Below are 25,025 nucleotides of genomic sequence, written 5' to 3' on the forward strand. Positions count from 1 at the left end.
GACAACATTCTGGCAAGCTCTCTATGGTATTTGGAAGAAGCATAATCATATTTCAAAGCTGATTTTTGTCCTTGATAAAATTATCAAAGAATTTAGAAACTGTTTTTCACATGTTTATGGATAGAGGCAATGATGCCTTATTTAACAAAAAAAAGTGCTGAAAAAGGATTAGCAAATTTATTTCTAAATATAAAGTAGTTCTGAAGATTAATGCAGAACTGCAGCCAAAGACAAAGGATTTATGACCTTTTTCATTTGATTGTAGAAATCATAAAGAGCTTTTTACTGTTAATTCCCAAAAGTGTGTAAAAATGTTTGAGTTCACTGAGAACTGTGAAATTCAATCAGATAAAAGTACAGTACTCCTCACTCCTGATGGTCAATTTGACAATATTTTTTTAGCTATCAAAATACTGAAGAAACAATGAGGAGCCCTGTAGCACCTTTTGCCAAAATACATTTGAGTTAAAACCATGCATCTGATGAAGTGGTTTTTATTCACAGGAGCTTATGCCCAGATAAACCTGTTAATCCTTGAGGTACCACAGGATTCCTTGTTTTTGCAGATACAGATTAACACGGCTTCCCATCTCAGAAAAAATGAAGGCTAATTTTTAGCAAAAGTCTATAGATATTATCTTGCTTCAGCCAAAACAGCCCTCTGGAAAATAAGACTAAACATATCAGGAAGCTTTGTTTTATGTCAATACTAATAGAAAGACAAAGGCAAATCATAAGTGTAACAGTCTCAAGATATCAATATCACTTTATAAAATTCCAAGATAATGTTTTTGATATCTCCTTTTTCATATACTCTTTATCCACAATTCATCACATCCTTATATTTTACCATCCCACTGGTACAGTATTTTAGTTAATCAATTAAAAAAAAGATAAGCAGAGCATGTCTGGGTGATTATAAACATGCCCCATTAATATAATAAAGCACTAGTCTTAGGAGACATTTGCCATTATATAAGTGCAACAACTGTGCTAGTTTGCTATTATGAATTCATCTGCACAAAACATTTTTGAGTACTTTGAATCTGAGTACTTTGAAGCTTAAGTGGAACATCATTCTCAGTGAATTTGAAATTTAGCAAGGTCTGACAATGACATATACTCATTCTGTGGTGAGATAGCTTTGGCTAAACTTCAAATATGTGACTACCGCACCTTCCATGACAAAATTGTAGCCTTCATAAGAAAAAGAAAAGAAAGAACAAATATTGCATCAAGACCTGGGTGAAACTTCCATTTGTCGGGGTCACTATGAATCTATTTTTCTATCTAAATATACATGAGTTTTCACCATCTAAATTCAGATTTGAGGTTCAGATTTCAATAGAGACTCGAAGCAAAATTCACCACCAAGTTCCACCTAATTTCAGATGCAAACAAAAGATCCAAAAGTATATTTCACGTGGCTTCCTTCTGAAAAAGTCAGTATTTACAGATTTGTTTAAAATACTTCTGGCTCAGTGAACCTGGAAAGAGTTTTGGGTTTGTAACAAAACTTGACATGTTATATATTCTTCTGATTTCATTTCTCAAGACTGACCTGTTGTAAATAATGGGAGTCTGATGGAATGTATGAAACTGGAAATGAAAGGATTTTATTAGTCTTTAGTGGGGTCTTGATGTGAGATCGCTGCTGATTTGCACATGTGAATTGGTTGTGGTGAATGTCTGCTAGATTAGTAAATTTGAAGACTGTTGAGTTTATATTGCATAAGTTAGGTTAGAAATGAGCTGCTTTCTTCCTATGTACAGGGTATATATTATTTTTAAATAATTCCTAGGGATATGGTTCACCACTTTTGTTGTGGAATTAAACTTTAGAGGTTTATCAAACTATGGCAGAAAATCCTAATGTCAAAGTATAGTCTTTTTATTCCTCAAGCCTCTGAGTTTAGAACGACTACATTTGAACAACACCCTATGACCTTAAAAGATCAGATATTCATAAACATATCTACAACTTCAGTTTTCCTGCCGCATAAGAACAGATAGAGCAGACAAATCAATTTGTCCTCAAATTTGAAAATGAATTTCTAATACTCAAGAAATGAAAATGTAATGTACAAATTCTCTAGGTAATCTGAATAGAGCAAAAGTAGGTAAGTCAGGGCATATCAAAGGAAAACAAGAACTAATACATCAGAGTAGCATAAATGAATGACTTTGGGGCACATAACTTTGAAAATGTATACATCGTCATGGAGGTAATTCCAATCACATGCAAGCACAAGACCATGTGGGCTAATATAGTATGTAAGTGAATGCACACATATTCAGGGAGTGTCACAGATTTGGGTCATACATCCATAAAATATTATAATATCAATATTATGTATAATTAAAATCCCAGCCCATTATTATTATTACTATTATTCATTTATAGTTCAGCAGTGCTGAACATCCCCAGTCGTGATTGGGGCCTTGTGATACAGGATGCTGTAACAGTTACAGAAAGTCTGTCCCCCACACATTTAACTTAGGTCTACCCTAGACCAGCTAGGTTGATTTAAGGTATGAAATGTGTAGCTGGATTCATCTTAACTTAAAGTGAGCCACCATGGTGTCCACATGGCAGAAGGCTGATGGGAGCACATGCTCCCGCCAGCTTCCCTGACTCCTCATAGAACTAGGAGTACTAGACGCTGGTAGGAGCTGCCCTCTGAGTTCAATTTATGAGTCTACATTAGACCTGCTAAATCGAATGCTAGAAGATTGACCCTCCAGAGGGTTGATCTTCTCTGTAGTGAGGATGTAACCCACACACATAGTGTGGTTACTGAGCAATTCAAGTGGTACCGAGACCACAGCAACAGTTTAGACCAAGACACCTCTACACAGGGGTTGGGAGTCAGCTGGCTTTTAGCTCAGAGGGTAGAGGCTCCTATATTCTGCTTCAGACATCCTAGATTCAAATCCACCCAGTGGCAGTTACATAGACATGCCCTTTTAGTCTAAGAAATTCACCTAATTTATAAAACAAATATAGTCCTACAGTTTATAAACAAGTAGCATTAGACTGTTGCACAAGAGAAAACCCTATACTTTTCAGTGCTTATGGTCTATAAATATGATTAGATTTGTGCATCTGATGTATAAGTTACTGTAACTAATTTTAGGTCCAACATTTCCTATGGTTGCAGCGCAAGAGAGGAAAGCAAAGTGTCAATGCTAACTTTCACAGCTTGACAACACTTACATATTTGAAGCCCTATTTGTTACTGGGGGATTTTTCCCAAATCCTTGGCCAGAACATGATTACATTTGGTCAGGAGATTTATGGGACAGTAACCATCTGGGAACCATCACTCATGGGACACTGCCAACAGTGCCTTAGAACCTGACATTCTAACAGGCAAATATAAGCCAAAGAAAGCCATCTCTTTCTCTGAGGACAGTGTAAGTGAGAGTGGAAAAAATACATCAGAGGGGAGTAATTATACACAATGGACCACCTCCAGCAGTGGCAGGGAGCTGTGAGCTACCTCCACTGTCTGAGGCAGCAAGCCCCCAAGCTCTGAACTGCCTTGGAAAGGGGGGAGTACTCCACGGCCACCATGGAGAGGGAGGGTACCCTGCAGCCGTATATTGCAGTGATAGTGCGAGCCCATATGCTGTGGTGGGACAGGGAGATCACCACAGCTGTCACCATAGCAGGGGGCAGAGGGACCCTGGAGCTCTGAGTTCCTGCACGTCATAGAGACTCCTGGAGCACCCAGCCAGCCGACATCTGCCTAGCTCTTCCTATTTTCTTATGGATATTTTTACTAAAAGTCAGAGATAGGTCACAGGCAGTGTTCCCTGTAAACTGAGTCTTTGCGGGGCCACCTAGGAGAGATTCAAATGTCGCCCAACTGATTAGCAGAATACCCCCGGCCAGCAGCATGTGTTTCTGCTAGTGGTGTGCATCCGCACATGTGTCAGTACACATAACAAAATGTATTCTGCATATGGATGGAAAAAATTAAAAGGAACATTGGTCACAGGCGCCCATGAATTTTTATTTATTGTCCGTGATTTGTCCATGACTTTTATTTAAAATATCCATGACAAAATCTCAGCATTATTTATTCCATGCATTACTAGAAGCCTTAGTCATGGACAAGGACCCCACTGGGATACATGCTGTACAAACACAAAATAAATAGTTGGTCCCTGTTCCAAAGAGCTTACAATCCAAATACAAGACAGGAGACAACAGATGGGTACAGACAGATGGTTCTGTAGGAGAATGTCTGTGTCAACCTCTTCTGGCAGCTGCTGCTGCTGACCTATTTAGACATCATCACAGGCGATGGGGCTTCCTGTACAGAGGTTCTATCTTCAGGCAGGAGGAAAAGGAAGCCATTAATTGAATGACCCTGTGAGTGAGTGACTGAGTGTGTGTGTGTGTGTGTGTGTGTATGTGTAAAACAAAACAGTAATTTAGACCATAAGTACTTTAAACCCTAAGTACTTGACCTTCACTGTTATGTAATTTCAGATCAGCTATGAGAATCATGCTGTAAGAAGCTTTGAACTGAAGACCTCTTTTTATTCTGCTTATGTTGTGGATATAAAATTAAATCCCCTTAAGCTGTCATAATAAGGATCTTGTGTACCAATATTGGTTGGATATTCAGTGTGTGGGTTTTTTTCCATTAATTGTTGTGCAAAGGATTTTTTATTTTTAAAGATCTTCTCCCCACCCCCTTCTCTTCATTTTGCTGCATGTATAAGATTTTAATGCAAAGGACAAGTGATTGTAAGCAATGAAGCAAAGAAAAGCTTTACGGAGCAAGATTGATAAATTGAAGACATATATCAGACTTCTCTGCCTGCCTAAATAATCTAAGAGACAAAAAAATATTCATCAAAATGCAGATAAACAGACAGCTTTGATTTTATTATTGTTAGTCAAAAAAGACAAAACCTAGGAATAGCTATTAACTCTGCAGTATCAGTATGCTGCCTACATAGTACAGGTTGTATCTTGAAAATCCAGGGCTTTCTGGTCTAGCAAATCTGTGGTCTGGTAGAGAGTCCCAGCTGGCCAGGTACAGAAGCGTTGCCCCGGCTGGCCAGGGCTGATGGCAAGCTGACATGGTGTGGGCCATAGCCCCAATCAGGGCTGCCACGGTGGGGGAAGACTTAACCCCAGCTGGGGCAGGAGCACAGTCCTGGCTGGGGCTGGCCATGGGGAGCGTAGCCCTGATCAAGGCTGGAGTCAAGCGGGGCCAGCAGCTGGGGCACACAGCCCCAGCCGTGGCTGAAAGCAGCGGGGCTGGTCCCTGTCTGGGGGGATGCATCACCGGGCTGGGGCTGGCACAGCGTGGGGGATGGAGTCAGTGGGGTAGGTGGCACTGAACACAACTGCAGCCAGGAGCAATGCCTGCAACTGGGTAGAGCCTTGACCTCCCCTTGTCCGTCAAACTCTGTTATTCAGGACCACTTAGGTCCCCAGGGTGCCGGACAAGGGAGGTTCAACCTGTAGTGGAGCAATATCTTTATGTGGAAACCTTTAAAGTGCTAAACACAGAAGTCAAAATTTCTTAAAGGAATGCTTCTGCTAATACTTCTATATATTTCAATGTGATTAGTAAATTATGTCATATAATAACGCGTGTTAGATGTAAGACTATAAGCAAAAGCAACACTCTTTATGGCTGAAGTGTTTTATTCTTTCATGATCTTGTTTTGCTTTACTTGTGTGTTTAAGCTTTTTGTTTTGAGCTGGGTTTTTTATTTGGTTAATGTCATTGGTGGGTATGGCAGGGTAGGGCTCTGGGTATCCATCTATATTGTTGCATTCATAATTTACCAAAGCTGGGATCATAGGTGAAAACTTATCTACATCATAAAAACCATAAAAAAGCTTTACAATATCTCAAAGTATTAATAGTCCTGAGACCAATATATATTATTTTAATGAAAGTAAATGAAACCAAGTGAAATTATAGTAAGCATAAGGTTTTGTCTAGTTGACCTGATAGCAGTGTTCACATTAGAAATACCTACATGCATTGGAATAGTGGTTCTCAAATGGGTACACAGAGGTCTTCTGGGGGTACAATAAACTCATCTAGATAATTTGCCTAGTTGTGTAACAGGTGAAGTCAGTACAAACTACAGTGTCATAAAATGACTTGTTTGTATTACTCAGTATACTATACACTGATATCTAAGTGTAATATTTCCATCCCAATTGATTTGTTACATAATTGATATGGTAAAATGAGAAAGTAAGCAAATTTTCAGTGACAGTATGCTGCGACACTTCTGTATTTTATGTCTGACTCAAATCTTTACTCCAGCAAAGTAATGGGACTTAAGTGGAAACATTCAAGAGTAAAATATATTGTTTATGTCCTAATTACCTTTAATGCATTGCTAATGAATTTTCTGTAATATGCTTTTAGGTCAATGGAACAGAAATCGAATATGAATTTGAAGAGATTACACTGGAGAGGGTAAATATGAAATGTTTTTTTATTATAGAAAGCAATTAAAATTTGATTTTTCTACAGCACAAATAAAGATTATGATTAAATATTATCATTAAAGGACAAATTCTAAATTCTTTAGTTTCTATTTTAAATGAGGACTTCAGGATTTGTCCTAGAGTTTGTAAATATGAAGAATCCAGCAGAGTCAGCCTTTCATATGTTTGCATGTCAGGGTCCAGAGTGCTTTTCCTATTCATAACTATTACATGGAGTTGATGCCTGAGTACTAGGAAACGGCTATCAGGTGATTGAACATCTGTGTGGATAAGTGTAAAGTAATGCACAGTGCTCACCAAACTGTGGCGAGCCTTGTTTGCCAGCCGCGCTGTCTGGCGATCTGCACATGCACAGATCGTTCTGTGCATGTGCAGATTACCCGAACCTTGTACAGATATGGTATCCTCACCTCAAAAAAGATATTGTGGAATTAGAAAAGGTTCAGAAAAGAGCAACTAAAATGATTAGGGGTTTGGAACATGTCCCATATGAAGAGAGGCTAAAGAGACTGGGATTTTACCAGTTTTACCAGAGGAGACTGAGGGGGGATATGATAGATGTATATAAAATCATGAGTGGTGTGGAGACGATGAATAAAAAAAAGTTATTTACTTGTTCTCATAATATAAGAACTAGAGGACACCAAATGAAATAAAATGGGTAGCAGGTTTTAAACTAATAAAAGAAAGTTCTTCTTCACACAGTGCATAGTCAACCCGTGGAACTCCTTGCCAGAGGAGGCTGTGAAGGCTAGGATTATAACAGAGTTTAAAAAAAAGAGCTAAATAAATTCATGGAGGTTAGGTCCATAAAAGGATATTAGCTAGGGGATAAGGAATGGTGTCCCTGGCCTCTGTTTGTTAAAGGCTGGAGAAGGATGGCAGGAGACAAATTGCTTGATTATTGTCTTTGGTCCACCCCTTCTGAGGTACCTGGTACTGGCCACTGACGGAAGACAGGATATTGGTCTAGATGGACCTTTGGTCTGACCCAATATGGCCATTCTTATGTTCTAATGTGTGGAGAGATTTATTTCTTTGTACTTTTTAAGCTAGAAGTATGGAAAGCTTTTCTTTCTTTCAGCCTCTTGGATTTCCTTGTGTGTTCATGAGGAAAGAAGAAATGTAGTGCTGATAAGCACTTTATGGAGAGGAGAGATAACTAATGTCCTTTCAAATTTTAATTTTGTAGTAATTGTGTGAAAGCAGGATCCTGTATGTGTAAAAGCATGGGCAATATTTGTATGACTTATTTATATCAGTATTAATTGTATGAGGTGTTAGAATTGAAGCCTTGGAAAAAGTCAATATTTAGGAATCACATTACATGAGGTCTTCCTGGCCTCAGAGATGTATGTTTAGATTGCTGGTTATGTAACTTTTTCTTTTAATACTGTAGAAGTATACTACAGACCTTCTTTAATTATCTTTAGTATAAAGTATCTGTTTTCTGACAAAAATACCACCTGAGCAAATGCCTGTCAGATAACAATTCTTTAATAGCTTGTAAGGGTTTGTCTATATGGGGAGTCTAAACCAGACTAAATCAAGTTAATTTTGTTTGAAAATATTTGTTTATACATGACACAATTTGTTGTAATGCACTGACTCTGCGTTTATCACAAACTCTGCATTCCTCTTTCAAAGTGAGCTAACTTTGTTGCAGATGTAGTTAGGGTAGTCTGTTGTGTGCAGTGTTGCTACAATGTAATCTGTCACCATTCCATTAGCTATCCCACACAGTTTTCTGATCTACCACTACTGACCTGTTGGATCACTGGTGGGCCCTCACCCATTTAAAAGCTTGCCCATCGCCAGATATTGTCCAGTGACTTCTATATTCAAGTATATCACAACAGCTATGATAATACTTCAGAAACCATAAAAAATGCAGCCATATGATTCGAGACCCTGGATCTCTTTGTCATCTATTGAGAAGTGTTGGTGTAGAAAGCTTTTGTAGCCTGCTATCAAAATGAAGACCATTTTGTGGACGTTGCCACACTCAGACACCAAACAGTTCTGGATAAAGAACAATCATGGAGGAGGAGCTGCAATACAATGAGGAAAAATCCATCAAGGGGTATGTAACCTGTCCCTTTTTTGAGGAGCTGGACAGGATTTTCCATAATGACATGACCATGAAAGGCTTACCAAATTGATCAAACCTTCAGATCGCTACCCCTTCCTGTTTCTCCATGTGGGAACTAACGATACGGCCAAGAATGACCTTGAGCGGGTTACTGCGGATTATGTAGTGCAGAGAAGAAGGATCCAAGAATTCGGAGCACAAGTGGTGTTCTTGTCCATCCTCCCTGTTGAAGGGAAAGGACTGGGCAGGGATCGTCTAATTGAGGAAGTAAATGCACGTGGTGTCGCAGAGAGGGCTTTGGTTTCTTCGACCATGGGACTCTCTTCCGGGCACAAGGATTGTTAGGAAGAGATGGGATCCACCTAACAAAGAGAGGAAGGAGCATCTTCTCAGGCAGGCTTGCAAACCTAGTGAGGAGGGCTTTAAACTAGGTTCGTCGGGGGACGGTGACCAAAACCCTGAGGGGAGTGGGAAAGTCGGATACTGGGAAGAAATGCAAAGAGGAACAAGCAACAAAGGAAGACTCCTGATTCGAATGGGGAAGATAGGGCGATCAGCTGGTTATCTGAAGTGTTTGTACACTTATGCAAGAAGCCTTAGCAACAAACATGAAGAACTGAAGGCCCTGGCCCAGTCCAAGAAATATGATTTAATTGGGATAACAGAGACTTGGTGGGATGACTCGCATGACTGGAGCGCTGTCATGAAAGGGTTTAAACTGTTCAGGAAGAACAGGCAGGGGAGAAAAGGAGGAAGAGTTGCACTCTATGTAAGAGAGCACTATGATTGCTCTGAACTCCAGCATAAAGAGGGAGAAAAACCTGTTGAGAGTCTATGGGTTAAGTTTAAAGGAGCAAACAACAGCAGTGATGTTGTGGTTGGTGTCTGCTACAGGCCACCGAATCAGGTGGATGAGGTAGACGAGGCTTTCTTCGGACAAATGAGAGAAGTTTTCAGATCGCAGGCCCTGTTTCTCATAGGGAACTTTAATCACCCTGACATCTGTTAGGAAACCAATACAGCAGTACACAGGCAATCCAGGAAGTTTTTGGAGAATGTTGGGGATAACTTCTTGGTACAAGTACTGAAGGATCTGACCGGGGCCCTGCACAGCTTGATCTTCTGCTCACAAAGAGGGAGGAACTAATAGGGGAAGTAGAGGTGGGTGACAACCTGGGAAGCAGTGATTATGAGATGGTTGATTTCAGGATCCTGACCAAAGGAAGAAAAAGGAGTAGTAAAATACACACCTTGGAATTCAAAAAAGCAGATTTTGACTCCCTCAGAGATCTGATGGGCAGAATCCCCTGGGATGCTAACATGAAGGGGAAAGGAGTCCAGGACAGCTAGAAGTATTTTAAATAAGCCTTATTGAAGGCACAGAAAGATACCATCCCGATGCGTAGCAAGAGAGGCAAACATGGTAGGAGACCGGATTGAGTTACAGGGGAAATCCTTGGTGAACTTAAGCACAAAAAGGAATCTTACAAAAAGATAGCTCGAGAATGCCGGGGGGTTATCAGGAAGGCGAAAGCGCAAATGGAATTGCGACAGGCTAAGGATGTGAAGGATAACAAGAAAGGTTTCTACAGGCATGTTAACAAGAAGAAGGTGATCAGAGAGGGTGTGCGGCCCCTACTGGATGAAGAAGGTAACCTAGTGACAAATGATGTGGGGAAAGCTGAAGAACTCAATGCTTTCTTTGCCTCCTGTATTCACGGACAAGGTGGGCTTCCGGACTAATGCGCTAAGTGACACAAGATGGGATGAAGATGGACAGCCCTTGGTGGGTAAAGAACAGGCTAGGAGCTATTTAGAAAAGAAATCCATGGGTCCGGACTTAATGCATCCGATGGTACTGAGGGGGTTGGCAAATGTCATTGAGGAGCCTTTGGCCATTATCTTTGAAAAGTCATGGAGATTGGGAGAAATCCCAGATGATTGGAAAAAGGCAAATGTAGTGCTCATCTTCAAAAAAGGGAAGAAGGACGATCCAGGGAACTATAGGCCGGTCGGTCTTACCACGGTTCCTGGAAAAATCATGGAAGGGTTCCTTAAGGAATCCATTTTGAGGCACTTGGAAGAGAGGAAAGTGATTAGGAATAGTCAGCAGGGATTCACAAAGGGAAAGTCGTGCCTGACCAATCTGATTAGCTTCTATGATGAGGTAACTGGCTCTCTGGACGTGGGAAAGTCAGTGGATGTGATATACCTTGACTTTAGCAAGGCTTTTGATACAGTCTCCCACAATATTCTTGCCAGCAAGTTAAGGAAATGTGGATTGGATGAATGGACGGTAAGATGGATAGAAAGATGGCTAGAAGGCCAGGCCCAGTGGGTAGTGATCAAAGGCTCGATGTCAGGATGGCGGTCGGTTTCTAGCGGAGTGCCCCAAGGTTCGGTTGTGGGACTGGTTTTGTTCAATATCTTTATTAATGACCTGGATGAGGGGATGGATTGCACCCTCAGCAAGTTTTCGGATGACACTGAGCTAGGGGGAGAGGTAGATACACTTGAGCGCAGAGATAAGGTCCAGAGTGACTTAGACAAATTGGAGGATTGGGCCACAAGAAATCTGATGAGGTTCAACAAGGACAAGTGTAGAGTCCTGCACTTGGGACGGAAGAATCCCAAGCATTGTTACAGGCTGGGGACCAACCACCTAAGTAATAGTTCTGCGGAAAAGGACCTGGGGGTTACAGTGGATGAGAAGTTGGATATGAGTCAACAGTGTGCCCAAGAAGGCTAATGGCATATTAGGTTACATTAAGAGGAGCATTGCCAGCAGATCCAGAGATGTCATTATTCCCCTTTATTCGGCTCTGGTGAGACCACATCTAGAGTATTGTGTCCAGTTCTGGGCCCCCCACTATAAAAAGGATGTGGACGCATTGGAGAGGGTCCAGCGGAGGGCAACCAAAATGATTAGGGGGCTGGAGCACATGACCTATGAGGAGAGGCTGAGGGAGTTGGGTCTGTTTAGTCTGCAGAAGCGAAGAGTGAGGGGGGATTTGATAGCAGCTTTCAACTTCCTGAAGGGAGGTTCCAAAGAGGATGGAGAGAGGCTGTTCTCAGAAGTGACAGATGACAGAACAAGGAGCAATGGTCTCAAGTTGTGGTGGGAGAGGTCCAGGTTGGATATTAGGAAAAACTATTTCACTAGGAGGGTAGTGAAGCTCTGGAATGGTTACCTAGAGAAGTAGTGGAGTCTTCATCCCTAGAGGTGTTTAAATCTCGGCTTGACAAAGCCCTGGCTGGGTTGATTTAGCTGGGATTGGTCCTGCCTAGAGCAGGGGGCTGGACTTGATGACCTTCTGAGGTCTCTTCCAGCTCTATGGTTCTATGATTCTATGATTTCCCAACCTAGAAAGCTTGGAGAGTTCTACCCAGTCCTCCCCTTACCAAGCAGAGAATGATCAGCAAAATTCATCTGAGGATAAGCACAGGCGTGTCTCTGAAAAGAGCTCCCTGGAAAACCAGGATCTGTTCAGGACTCATGACCCTGAGACTGACCAGGTGCAAGAAAAGCCCATTTCCTGCCTTGCAGCAACCAACCCCAACTCCCAGTACCAACCCAGACAGGTTCTGGAAAGGTTGATACCATGGAGGGAACCTCAGTCTGTATAGTTGTATTGTTGTTTCTTAAAATAATTTTATATTTAAGTTTTAATTTTTTGCCATGCTACCCTCTGTCCTGGAGTCCTATGGTGACGGCCAGTGTAGGCTGATGTGATCTTAACAGCCTCTGAGTCTGAGGTCCCAGCCTCCCTCCCTCTATTGACCCACACTGTTCATTTGCCCCCTACCATCATACACCTTTCCAAAATGGCGGTTACTCCAGTGGTGCAGTTGGCCTACATCTCATGATAGTGCCTTGGCTACTGACTCTTTTAGGCTTACTCTGGAGAAGGCATTTGTCCATGTATCTATTTCTTCTTTACCCTTTCTTCAGCTGTCAAGTCTGGTGAACACCCCCATCCTCCAGAACCCTGTTCCTCGGCTCCAGATGTCAGCCATGGCCTCTAGCCTATTCACTTCCAAGAGAGATTCACATAATGCAAAAATTCTTTTGTGAAAAATGTGCAAGTATATTGAGATGGTGGTGCCAGGAAAGGCAATTCAGTTATTGTTCTAATTTTCCTTGAGGTAAGCATAGGCATTGCAGGTCTGGACACTGCAAGCCAGGTACAACAGTCTGCTGAGGTTTTTCACATACTTCTATCATGAAAGAATGGTAAAAATGAATGCTTCAGGCAGCCGTTGCAGAATTCTGTTTTTCTCTGCGCTTTCATCGTGGGTGCGCAGAAGTGGGAGACACCAAAATTGAAGAGTGACAGGGTTCATGCTCTGAGCCCTGAGGGCAGTGTAAGATATTGCTGGATTTTTTGTCCAGAGATTCTGAGGCATTTCCCACCAATATTGCTTGTGACTCCCTTCCGCTTCTGCACAACTCTGGGGAACAATCCTGGTGAATACCGTCATTTCATATCTTGCTGGCCTGCCCTTTGAATTTAAAAAAAAAAGACGTTCTGTGCCTCCCAGTCACCCACTCAGGGCATATCACTACAATCTTTGAGATTCCCCCAAGAATAGGAAAAATCTTAAGGTGATAAAGCCAGGAACATTTATACTGTTGTGCTATCAGAGCTTTTCTAGAATGTACACAATAGCTGCTTATGAAGGTTTTACTACTCCCACATACATGGCACCTGTATGAGCCAGAATATCAAGGACAACTCTCAAGACAGCAGCTGACAAATCTGAGAGAGGGAAAATGGAAAACCCATCATGAAATGTGCAACATCTGTGAACATTCTTCCCTCAAAAATGTGAAGAGGTGTAGTGGTTCTATTTTTGTTTTTGAGGGCAGAAAGGAAATCAGATAAGATGCTCTCCAGAGAAGTTATTGTAGTGACCCTGGCAGCTGCTAGGGAAACCATTAATGAGGCCAAAAAATAATATGGAAAAGACAAGAAAGAGGCAATACAAAGTCAAAGTGCCCTGTTACCGTGCATGTTCCTATTAGGGCAGTAAGTAATGCAGTGCTGTACACCGACACTCAGCCATACAGCTTCTGGACAATACAGATTTCTCTACCCCCCACATCAAGGCTTCCAGAGACCATTATTACTGACCCCATTTTAGGGCACTTGGAGCCCCAGTTTTTTGGAGTAATTTGAACCACTTCACACCAGAAGTCCCATCCACAAGAAGTGGTATCACCAAGATGTGTATCTACCTGCAATTTTGCACTGCTTTGCGCAGCATATTCTTGCACTTTGGTTTGTTTTACATCTATTTTAATGAAAGTGTTAATTGTTTGTAATATAGGCTGTACTCGCTATAAGTCCAAGATATGTTCAAAAAAGCTTGGACTTATAGCAAAACAACTTAAAGAGAGGAATTTTTTTCCCGTGGGTGACTTTCATTTGCACTAATTTTTTTTTGTGCAAGACTTAAGAGCAGGGAATGGGAAAAGAAAGTTTGGGGAGGATGTAGATGAATATGGGAATATTAATACATTTTAATTAGCCTGTCTTCTGCTGTGCATATCACAATGCACAGCAAGAAAAATCCCTAAATGCACATGACTCAGCAGCAAAATGCCACAGAATATTATCAGAGAATGCCATGTCCTCAGTTTGCAGCAAATCGCTGCTGTGCATATACAATGATACCTCATGCCGAGGACACACCAGTAGTTGTATGTACTTTTTTACCTATGGTTTCTCAAGCTATTTATTAGATTCGAGTTCCAAAGGTCACTGAAGAGCATAGATGCCTCCCGGGTAGTATTGCAAGTTCCACTTCATTTGTAACAGATGTGTAAAGTATTAGTTTACATAGTACAAAAACCAATGTGGTTTTTGTCAGTGCTAGCACAGATAATTATTCCTGTTATATTTTAAATATTTGGTAAGCCTTTACACACACCATTACAGTTTCTAGCGGTGGATACTTGGAATGTTTTCTGGCAGCAGCAGAATCTGTGTCTACTTGTTATTACTACTTGTCACACTTATAAACTCTTTATCAGAAATGGGAAGGATAAAGGATCCGTCTGTTTTTGTGTGAGAGATAAAATACAAGCTATTTCCTTTAAATGGCTGTTATCTATTTGTTACAGTGACAGTGTTTTCAGAAGAGGTGAGAAACACTTCACATTAATTATCCATTTTCTTCTACAAAGAGCACTAGAAATTAGATTGGAAAATCTTCTCCATTTAATGGCAAAGCTGCAAAAACATATTAGGTCACTGGTTTGAGATACAAAAGCTATACTACATCCGTAGCAAACAATACATAATAAGCTTCCCATCTCAGTGCAGATATTGGCGCTGCTGTAATTTAAATGTCATCAGAGATTTACTTCACTTATGATACATTCCTAAAACTTGCAATTGCCAGCTTGCTCATGCATCCCTAAATTGTAGCTACAGACTAATTTAGGATTACCTGATAAAATATAAAATGGATTGCTGTCCCCTGGGGATGCTCTGGTTGTCTACAGGAACATAGAGAAAGAGAGTATTGACAATGCCAAGTGTTGAAAAAATGGTAAGTCAGGCATAAATATTTAAAAGTAGAGTAATTAATCATCAGAATAACTTTATCAAGTGTCGTCATGGATTCTCAATTACTGACTGTTTTCAAATCAAGATTGGATGTTTTTCTACAAGTTTTATGCTCTAGGAGCTATATGGGGGAGTTACACAAAGAGTGAAATTAGGTAATCACACGAGTCTCTTCTGGCCTTGGAATCTATGAATCCACTCCCCCCAAAAATATGTTATTTCTTCTTTTTATTTGCTTTCTGGTTTTTAGGTTTTAAATTGCATTTGGGTCATATTATCAAACTTTTCTCTGTAACTTGCTTCTTTTTTTGTTTGTTTGTAAATAAAAGCTGAAATTCTCACATAATCATAGGAGTCCAACAGCTAGAGATTTTGAAGGAAAATCACAAATATTATGAAACTAGTGATGAAAATTGCAAGAGTAGTTATGCTGTGGAAAGTGCTGATCTGAAGTGGAGAGGGGCGGAGAGGCACAACAGTAGCATAAGAATCAGGTATAGCTGGTGCCCTCTCAGGCACTGCTGGGAAGTCGTGTATATCTAGGCACCAGACTCTGGCAGATTTCCCTCCTTCAGAGACTTGGGCTGAGGCACCAAGTGCAGGAGCTGGGAGTGTGGAGCCAGCCATAGACACACAGAAGTGTTTCTCTTGGGCAGCTTTGTGCAATACTGTTTCTCCAGAGTCACTAAGCATTTCTTTGCTAACTCCTTGACTCTGTCCCTCAGCCTATATATATTACCCTTCTCATGCATGCTGATGGAGGAAAATTACCTTAATAGAATCAAACAAATGTCCAAAAAGTTACATGCTTAAATGCTTCAGCCACCTTAGAGGTTGTTTCCCCCCCCCCCCCCCCCCACTAAGTTATGGACATAAAATACAGATCCAGAAGTAATATAGTGCTTGGCAGGTTGCAAAAAACTGCAATGCCCAAAAGCACACTTAGATAGTTTTCTTTCAAATAAGCCATTACTTTCCTCTAACTTCGGTAATAAAAATACACCATAAAAAGGAAATGCTATATAGAATGACTTGCATTAGTGCAGCCTCCATTTTTTCAGGGCTTGAAAAATACATCAGATGCCTATTTGAAACATAAGCCAAAGATAAAGGGCAGAACGGGTGGTGCTAGCAAAGACAAAGACCAGACCAGCCACAATAAACTACTGTGAAAGTTCAAGATGCAGGAAGTCCCAGTAGGCACCATCTTTTGTATTTATATTTGGCTAATCTGGTAAACTTGGAGCCCTTCTTTCTGCATGTCAGCAATTCTCTCCCCAAGTCAAGTCAGAGTCTCCAGACTCTCCCCATTTCATAGATGTGAGAAAAACATGTCATGGATGATCATAATCTCTTCTCTGTGAAATCTGATCTCCCCCAAATCAGCCTGGCTGGAGAGGAGCAGAACTAGTTCCTTCTTGAATGGCTGTTATCAGAGGGGAACAGACCCATCTCCACAGGCAGTGCAAGAATGAGGGTGTACTCCTCTCGCTTTTGCACTACAGTAGTACCAGAGATTGGCTTTGGGCTTCTGCCCCCTGGGACTCCTGCTAGTGCTTGGGGCTCTGGGCTCAGGGCACCTGTGATAACCATGAGGGATGGCCAGCAGCCTGGGGGACTAAGGGGTTAACTATGTCCCTGTACCTAGCCAGGTAGCGATCAGCCAATAGAAATGCAGATAGGTATTTCAAACTGAGACAAAGGAATTTCTGGGTTTTCCTTCCTTTGTCTCTGGGCCGGTTTGCTCTCTAGATACTGAGGGAGACATAAGAAAAAGACTCTTCATAATACGTAAGTAGGGTAACGTCTAGATAAATCTGTCAGGCTTTATTGTTTTCTGGTTTGGGATTTTAGATCTGATGTCTGTGCTGTTAGAAATGGCTTTTCCGCTCTTTTGCAGTTAAGTTTTGGCCCATGGGGGAATCCTCCACGAGTATACTAATTGGTGGCTCTTACCATCTAGCCATCCCAACTATGCTTGTAACTGGGGTATTGTTTTAATAATAAAAGTTCTTTTTTGTTAATTAACCTGATATTGGTTCATTTCTATGTCCTGGAAAATCTGTCTTTGGGATCTGCATGCCTCTGATGAGGGAACAGCAATCACAGACTGTAGCTTGTATTTTTCTCTTTTTTCCCCAAGCTCTTTGGAGAAAACTGGTTGGTTTCAAGTGTCTGCCTCTGTGTGTAGGTTCAAAAGCACTTGATAGTGGCAGCAGATTCCCTAAAATCCAGGTATTAGGATTTTGGGGGGAGTTTTTGTACCAAAGCCTGTATAAATCAGGTTTTGGGGTTGCTTTTGCAAGCCCCCACTTCTGCATTCATCATGCCAGAGTGGAGAATCAGCCTTGACAGCACCCAAGCCAGGGGCTGCCACCATTGCCATCAGTTCTTGCCACAGCTCTGGCCTGTCTAACTTGGGGCTGTCTCACCCCCTGCGGCTCCTGCCCTGGCCATGGGCCCTCCAACTCCAGGGTTTCCACTTCCTCCAGTCCACTGTAGCTCTGACCCAGGTTTGTGGCTGCTGCCCCATACTCAATTCCTGTCTGGGCTCAAGAAACTGGCTTGGGGGTGCCAGCCCCAGTGACTCCAGCTGGGATTCAGGGCTTTCTCCCCACACATACAGCTCCTTCCTGAGCTCTAGGCTTTCACCCCCTATGGCTCCTGCTGGGACTTGTGGTGTCTGTGATCAGGGCTGCTGCCCCCCTTTGTTATCCCCCCGCCCTCCTCAGCCCACACCCACAGTTCCTAGCTGGGCTCCGGGCCACCCATACTTGGGGTTTCTGTCCCTCCTCCTGGCTGCTGCCCAGGCTTGGCATTTTAACCCTTCCTCCCACTGTGCCTCCTGGGGCTTGGTCCTCCTGCCAGGATAGGACACCCATTTTTCAAATTGCCCAGGACCTCTGGGTATAGTCCCAGGGGCTGATCCATTAATCCAGTGCACCTTCACCACCTTGGGGTGCTCCCAGAAACACTGGGGATATCAGACCTACCTCGACCTACAATAGCTTTGGGACTGCCCTACAATCCATTTTTGGATCAAGACCCTCCAATTACAACACTATGAAATTTCTGATGTAAACATCTGAAATTTCATAGTGTTGTAACTGCAGGGTCCTGATCTAAAAGCTGTAAACATCTGAAATTGTGAAATTGACCAATTTTAAGTGGCTGTAGCTGTGAAATTTACCAAAGTGAACTGTGAATTTGCTAGGCCTTACATTTTGGGGAAAGAGGGCATATGTGAGCATTAAAAATCACAAGTCAAACCCCAAATACATTTTTTTGGTCAAACCTCATTTTTTTTAACTTGGCTTCTGGTTTTTGAGCCTTTAGGGTTCATGTTTTCCAAGTTTCTGTGCAGCCAATGAGGCTAGGAATAAAAATCAAGAGTCTCATGCAATAACGTGACTACAGGAGTTGAAATTTCAAGAAAAACACCAGAAATTGTGAGACCAAAGTTATAATTATAAGAATTAGCAACACTGAAAAAGGGATCTCTGCTATTTTATCCTTTCCTACTCCAGACCCAACTTCTCCTTTCCCTAGTCATCATTAACCCAGTCCCGCTCACTAACAGGCAACTAGAGTCAGTAGTGCAGTCCTCTCTGGCTGCTATCCTTTGCTTAAAACACATTACTTCTGTAGCTGATACAAACCAGGACTAATCCCTTCTCCTCTAAGTAGCAGCTCACTTTTTTCTGCTTAGGTCATCTTCCTCACACATTCGGAGGAGCAGCTCATTTCTGTTGTTCTGCTTAGCCCCTACCTCACTGCTGTCTGTGAAGCAGATGAGTTATTTGATCCACTATTGCACATCTGCATCAACTGCTCTCCCCATCTACCTGGCAGATCAGTGTGATATGTCTAACATCACTCAACCCACCATCAGCTGGCTGATAGAAAACCTGACACTTTTATTAGTCTAGGTAGCACTTCTATTTCTCTCCTAGGTTTCTGGACAATAGGATTTTCCTCAGACAGGTAACTGATAAGGCAATGAATGCCAGACCTGCTAAGGAAATGATGATGGATTTTTCTGGCATATCAGCAAATGTCAGATAGGGACCTTGAAGCGTTTTGGAGGAAGGCAGGGAGTTATTAGATAAACCTTTAAAATAGTCCTTAGTAAGTTCAGGGTTTCGGTTGAAACTTTTTCATTGTTTTCTGATTTAGTTAGAACACAAGAAGAGCCACATTTCATCTGTGTGGTCCTGGAACCTGACTTCTGACAGTTGCCAGTGTCAGGTGCCCCAAAGGGAATGAACAGAACAGGTAATCATCAAGTGATCCATCCCTTGTTGCCCATTCCCAGCTTCTGGCAAACATAGGCTAGGGACACCATTCCTACCCATCCTGGCTAATAGCCACTGATGTACCTATCCTCCACAAATTTATATAGTTTTTTTAACCCTGTTATAATTTTGACTTTCACAACATCCTCTGGCAAAGATTTCCAAGGTTGACTGTCCCTTGTGTGGATCAACACTTCCTTTTGTTTGTTTTAAACCAGCTGCCTATTAATTGGATTACCCCTACTTCATGTGTTATGGATGTAGTAATTAGGACTTCCATATTTACTTTCTCCACACCAGTCATGGCTTTACAGACTTCTATTTGTCTAGGTCATTTTGAATTATGACCCTATCCTCCAGATTAGTCGCAATCCCTCCCAGCTTGGTATCATCTGCAAACTTAATAAGCGTACTTTCTATACCAATATCTAAATCGTTGATGAAGATATTGAACAGAGCCGGTCCCAAAACAGACCCCTGCGGAACCCCACTTGTTATGCCTTTCCAGCAGGATTGTGAACCATTAGTAACTACTCTCTGAGTATGGTTATCCAGCCAGTTATGCACCCGCCTTATAGTAGCCCCATCTAAATTGTATTTACCTAGTTTATTGATAAGAATATCATGCGAGACCATATCAAATGCCTTACTAAAGTCTAGGTATACCACATCCACCGCTTCTCCCTTATCCACAAGACTCGTTATCCTATTAAAGAAAGTTATCAGATTGGTTTGACATGATTTGTTCTTTACAAATACATGCTGGCTGTTCCCTATCACCTTGCCACTTTCCAAGTGTTTATAGATGATTTCCTTAATTACTTGCTCCATTATCTTCCCTGGCACAGAAGTTAAACTAACTGGTCTGTAGTTTCCTGGGTTGTTCTTATTTCCCTTTTTATAGATAGGCACTATATTTGCCCTTTAATAAACTGCCAGTTTCTTAAAGTCTTTTCAGGATATAATAAGGATTGTCTCAGGGGATCTCTGCTTTGCATCTTATACTTCCCTATTAGAGTCCAAATAGTCCAGAGATGCAGAATCCTTCCTTTAATCCACACTTACTGCATCATCTCACAAGACCAACTCATAGTGGGTTTACACTATTTTCATGGCTTTTGACAGAGTGAGGAATGCATTTGGAGTCTTCGACCTTCCATAATCTCACACAATGATCAATTGTTTTGAAATGAGCACTTTTCTATTGAGGTTTTTCATTTTCATTCCACAAGGCTTTTTTCTCGTTTGATGGATTAATTACCGGCTTACACACAATGTAGATGTTTGCAATTACATTATAATGAGTTTCAGATAAGTTACAGATAAATGAAAAAAATGCAAATAACACCTCACCAAATAGCGCTCTTCTACATTTAACAATAGCTTTGAGCCATATGAATACACAAATGAATTGGCCTGTGACCCTGGCATACGCTGGTACATGGTCTGCCTATATCATATAGTCCATAGAGGTTGAATCTTTTGAACATAAGTAAGTTTTAGATTCTCCGTTGGTTCTATATGAAAAAGGACACCTGCAAATTAATTCTCATCTGCTTGGGATGCAGTAAGGACCCCACCCAAAGTCTGTATTTTTTCTCTCCTGTTCCCAACAGGTTCAGGAATAGGATACCTTCATGTAATTATGCTGTTTTCAGCACTGACTTCTCTGGTAGAAGGTAGAAATTGTCCAGTGCATTCTATAGAGTACTAAAGAGCAATAGAATTTGGAATGTGTTCCATTATACGGTGCACAGAAGCCTACGTGCTTTGTGTAGCTTAAGGAAGCTGCTACAGTAAAGTATTTACAGTCTGGGTTTTGGCAGGTGTCAACTGGGAGCTATGGAAAGTGAGGGTCTAAGTCTAAGGGTTTCATTTTTAAAGTCTCTAGACACCAGCCATATTTTTGTCTTGTTCACGCAACAGTATGTTGTAACTTCAATATTCAGAAGAGGTCAGAAGGCATTGCAGTGGTGATGGTGTACCCCTCCCCCCCCCCCCCCCCCCGCCGCCTACATTTCACAGCAAGTAAATGACAGCCCTGAGGGAAATATCAAGGAACAGCTAGCATGGTAGAAATGTATTTTCAAGATAGAGGCTATAAGAGGTTTACAAAGCTCATACTATAAAACAGTGTGCGGTGGATTGCTTTGAGATGTGCAAGGTGAGAAGTCAGCACCTGATGATTGACAGTAGCATGGGTTGACAGACAATAATGGTTTAAAAAATAGCTTCTAAAATTAGTGTCTCCCAAGTTGCAGTATTGCTCTGCACCAGGCATACTTTTGTTCCCCCTGTTTCTTCAAGGTCATTGTTCTTGAGGATCCCACTCATGCTTGTGAGCTTTTTGATTGGGTGCTCTTTTTAAATGCTGCTTCTTTACCTAGCCTAACTTGCTCTGGTCATCTGAAGAAGTGGGCTGTGCCCACGAAAGCTCATGATAGCATCTACATGTTTTGTTAGTCTGTAAAGTGCTAGCAGACCATTTGTTGCTTCCTTAGTGCAAGTAAATTATCCCTCTCATTGGAAAACCCAGACTACAGTTAATGTAATCAACCCAGTCCTTCCTGTCTACTAGCTAGTAGTGACCTAAGGATGTTTTACAAATGAGAGAGAATGGCCTTGCCCAGCTTGCCCACATAAGAATGAGCATTATCTGTGTGTGGAACTGAACTGTCAGCTTAAGAAAATAGAATGGTAACCCAGTCTTATTTGTGCAAGTGCAATCAGCCTAGGATATGGTTTACCTAAGGGATATGATACCCTTAGTCCTGAGGGAGGGAGAGAGAACAAATGTACAGGAACTGTTTATTCAGTGAGTAAGTAAACAAGCAAAACCCAATTAAAATAAAGGAGTGACACAAACGAGGACTTGGTAAGAGGCTGGTATTGTTTTCCTTTTCCAGCTGTATCTTGATGCAAAGTTAATATAAAGTTATACTTCTCTCACTTGGCTGTGGTGGTTAATGTTACTCCCATGAAGAGGATTGCAGGAGACTGTGGATGAGGGCTGACAAGGAGTTATGGGAGTGACTTTCAAAGTCTCCTGAAGTTCCTTGTAAGTGTAGTAGGGGGAGGATGAGAGTCTGGGTTTTGGAAACATGAATTTCTGAGGAGGCATTCTGCACTGCCTTTCTTCTTACTGTGTTGTCTGGTTTTACTGATCCTTGCATGGAGGTCAACTGCCTTCCTAGTAATACCTGTACCTTACTGAAGAAAAGTACTTGCGGGAGGAGAAGCTGACGGAACTTGCTCTTTGGGGCTTCCTGCCAGTCCTGCTACCATGACACTAAGATACCCTGTGCAAGATTTTCAGACATGGCTAGTGATTTTTGGATGCCTTGGTTTTTAGTTGCCAAACTTGAGACACCTTGAAGCTTGCAAAAAGTTCTGACCATCCATCGAAATACAGTTGTAAGTCATGCACCCGTGGTAACTAGTTACTTGAAAATCTTGCTTTTCATTCTTATCCTGTGAGGCAGTAATGGTGGCATTGAAACTACCAGAGCCATCCTTAGGCATTCGCAGCATATGCATACCAGTGGTGCTCCAAATTTAGTAGTTTCCATAAGAACATAAAAACATAAGAACGGCCGTACTGGGTCAGACCAAAGGTCCATCTAGCCCAGTAGCCTGTCTACCAACAGTGGCCAGCACCAGGTGCCCCAGAGAGGGTGGACCAAAGACAATGATCAAGCGATTTGTCTCCTGCCATCCTCTCCAGCCTCTAACAGACAGAGGCCAAGGACACCATTTTATCCCCTGGCTAATAGCCTTTTATGGACCTAACCTCCATGAAATTATCTAGCTTCTCTTTAAACTTTATTATAGTCCTAGCCTTCACAGCCTCCTCTGGCAAGGAGTTCCACAGGTTGACTACACGCTGTGTGAAGAAGAACTTTCTTTTATTAGTTTTAAACCTGCTCCCCATTAATTTCATTTCGTGTCCTCTAGTTCTTCTATTATGGGAACTAATAAATAACTTTTCTTTATCGGCCCTCTCCACACCACTCATGATTTTATATACCTCTATCATATCCCCCCTGAGTCTTCTCTTTTCTAAACTGAAAAGTCCCAGTCGCTTTAACCTCTCCTCTTATGGGACCCGTTCCAAACCCCTAATCATTTTAGTTGCCCTTTTCTGAACCCTTTCCAAGGCCAAACTATCTTTTTTGAGGTGAGGAGACCACATCTGTACACAGTATTCAAGATGTGGGCGTACCATAGTTTTATACAGGGGCAGTAAGATATTCTGGGTCTTATTTTCTATCCCTTTCCTAATAATTCCTAGCATCCTATTTGCCTTTTTGACCGCCGCTGCACACTGTGTGGAAGTTTTCAGAGAACTGTCCACGATAACTCCAAGATCTCTTTCCTGATTTGTCGTAGCCAAATTAGCCCCCATCATACTGTACGTATAGTTGGGGTTATTTTTCCCGATGTGCATTACTTTACACTTATCCACATTAAATTTCATTTGCCATTTTGTTGCCCAATCACTCAGTTTGGTGAGATCTTCTTGGAGTCCCTCACAGTCTGCTTCTGTCTTGACTATCCTAAACAGTTTGGTATCATCTGGAAACTTTACCACCTCACTGCTTACCCCTTTCTCCAGATCATTTATGAATAAGTTGAAAAGGATTGGTCCCAGGACTGACCCTTGGGGTACACCACTAGTTACCCCTCTCCAATCTGAAAATTTACCATTTATTGCTACCCTTTGTTTCCTGTCTTTTAACCAGTTTTCAATCCAAGAAAGGACCTTCCCTCTTATCCCATGGCCATGTAATTTACACAAGAGCCTTTGGTGAGGGACCTTGTCAAAGGCTTTCTGAAAATCCAAGTATACTATATCTACTGGATCCCCCTTGTCCGCATGTTTGTTAACCCCTTCAAAGAACTCTAACAGATTAGTAAGACATGATTTCCCTTTACAGAAACCATGTTGACTTTTGTCCAAGAAATTATGTTCTTCTACATGCTTCACAATTTTATTCTTTACTATTGTTTCGACTAATTTGCCCGGTACTGAAGTTAGACTTACCGGTCTGTAATTGCCAGGATCGCCTCTACAGCCCTTTTTAAATATTAGTGTCACGTTGGCTACCTTCCAGTTATTAGGTACGGAAGCCGATTTAAAGGATAGGTTACAAACTACAGATAATAGCTCAGCAATTTCCCATTTGAGTTCTTTTAGAACCCTTGGATGAATGCCATCCGGTCCCGGAGTTTTGTTAACATTAAGTTTTTCTTTTTGTTCCAAAACCTCCTCTAATGACATTTCAATCCGGGACAGTTCCTCAGATTCATCACCCACAAAGGACGGTGCAGATTCGGGAATCTCCCCAACGTCCTCAGCCGTGAAGACTAAAGCAAAGAAATCATTTAGTTTCTCCGCAGTGGATTTATCGTCCTTGATTGCTCCTTTTATAGCTCGATCATCTAGGAGACCCACAGGTTTTTTAGCAGGCTTCCTGCTTCTAATGTACTTAAAAAACATTTTGTTATTTCTTTTTGAGTTTTTGGCTAGCTGTTCCTCAAAATCTTTTTTTGCTTTTCTTATT

The 25,025-nt window shown here is 41.6% G+C and overlaps 1 protein-coding gene across 25 annotated transcripts in view; it reads left to right on the forward strand.

Annotated features, from left to right (window-relative positions):
- Positions 1-25,025, forward strand: part of DLG2 (discs large MAGUK scaffold protein 2) — a 1,555,116-nt gene that overhangs the window by 1,000,141 nt on the left and 529,950 nt on the right. For all 25 annotated transcript variants that reach the window (XM_075919432.1, XM_075919430.1, XM_075919421.1 and 22 more), the window contains one exon: positions 6,417-6,467. In XM_075919432.1, coding sequence (XP_075775547.1) covers positions 6,417-6,467 — 51 coding nt within the window. The remainder of the gene's footprint in view (positions 1-6,416; positions 6,468-25,025) is intronic.

Source organism: Pelodiscus sinensis, chromosome 1 (assembly GCF_049634645.1).
Source record: "Pelodiscus sinensis isolate JC-2024 chromosome 1, ASM4963464v1, whole genome shotgun sequence".
Taxonomy (NCBI): domain Eukaryota; kingdom Metazoa; phylum Chordata; order Testudines; family Trionychidae; genus Pelodiscus; species Pelodiscus sinensis.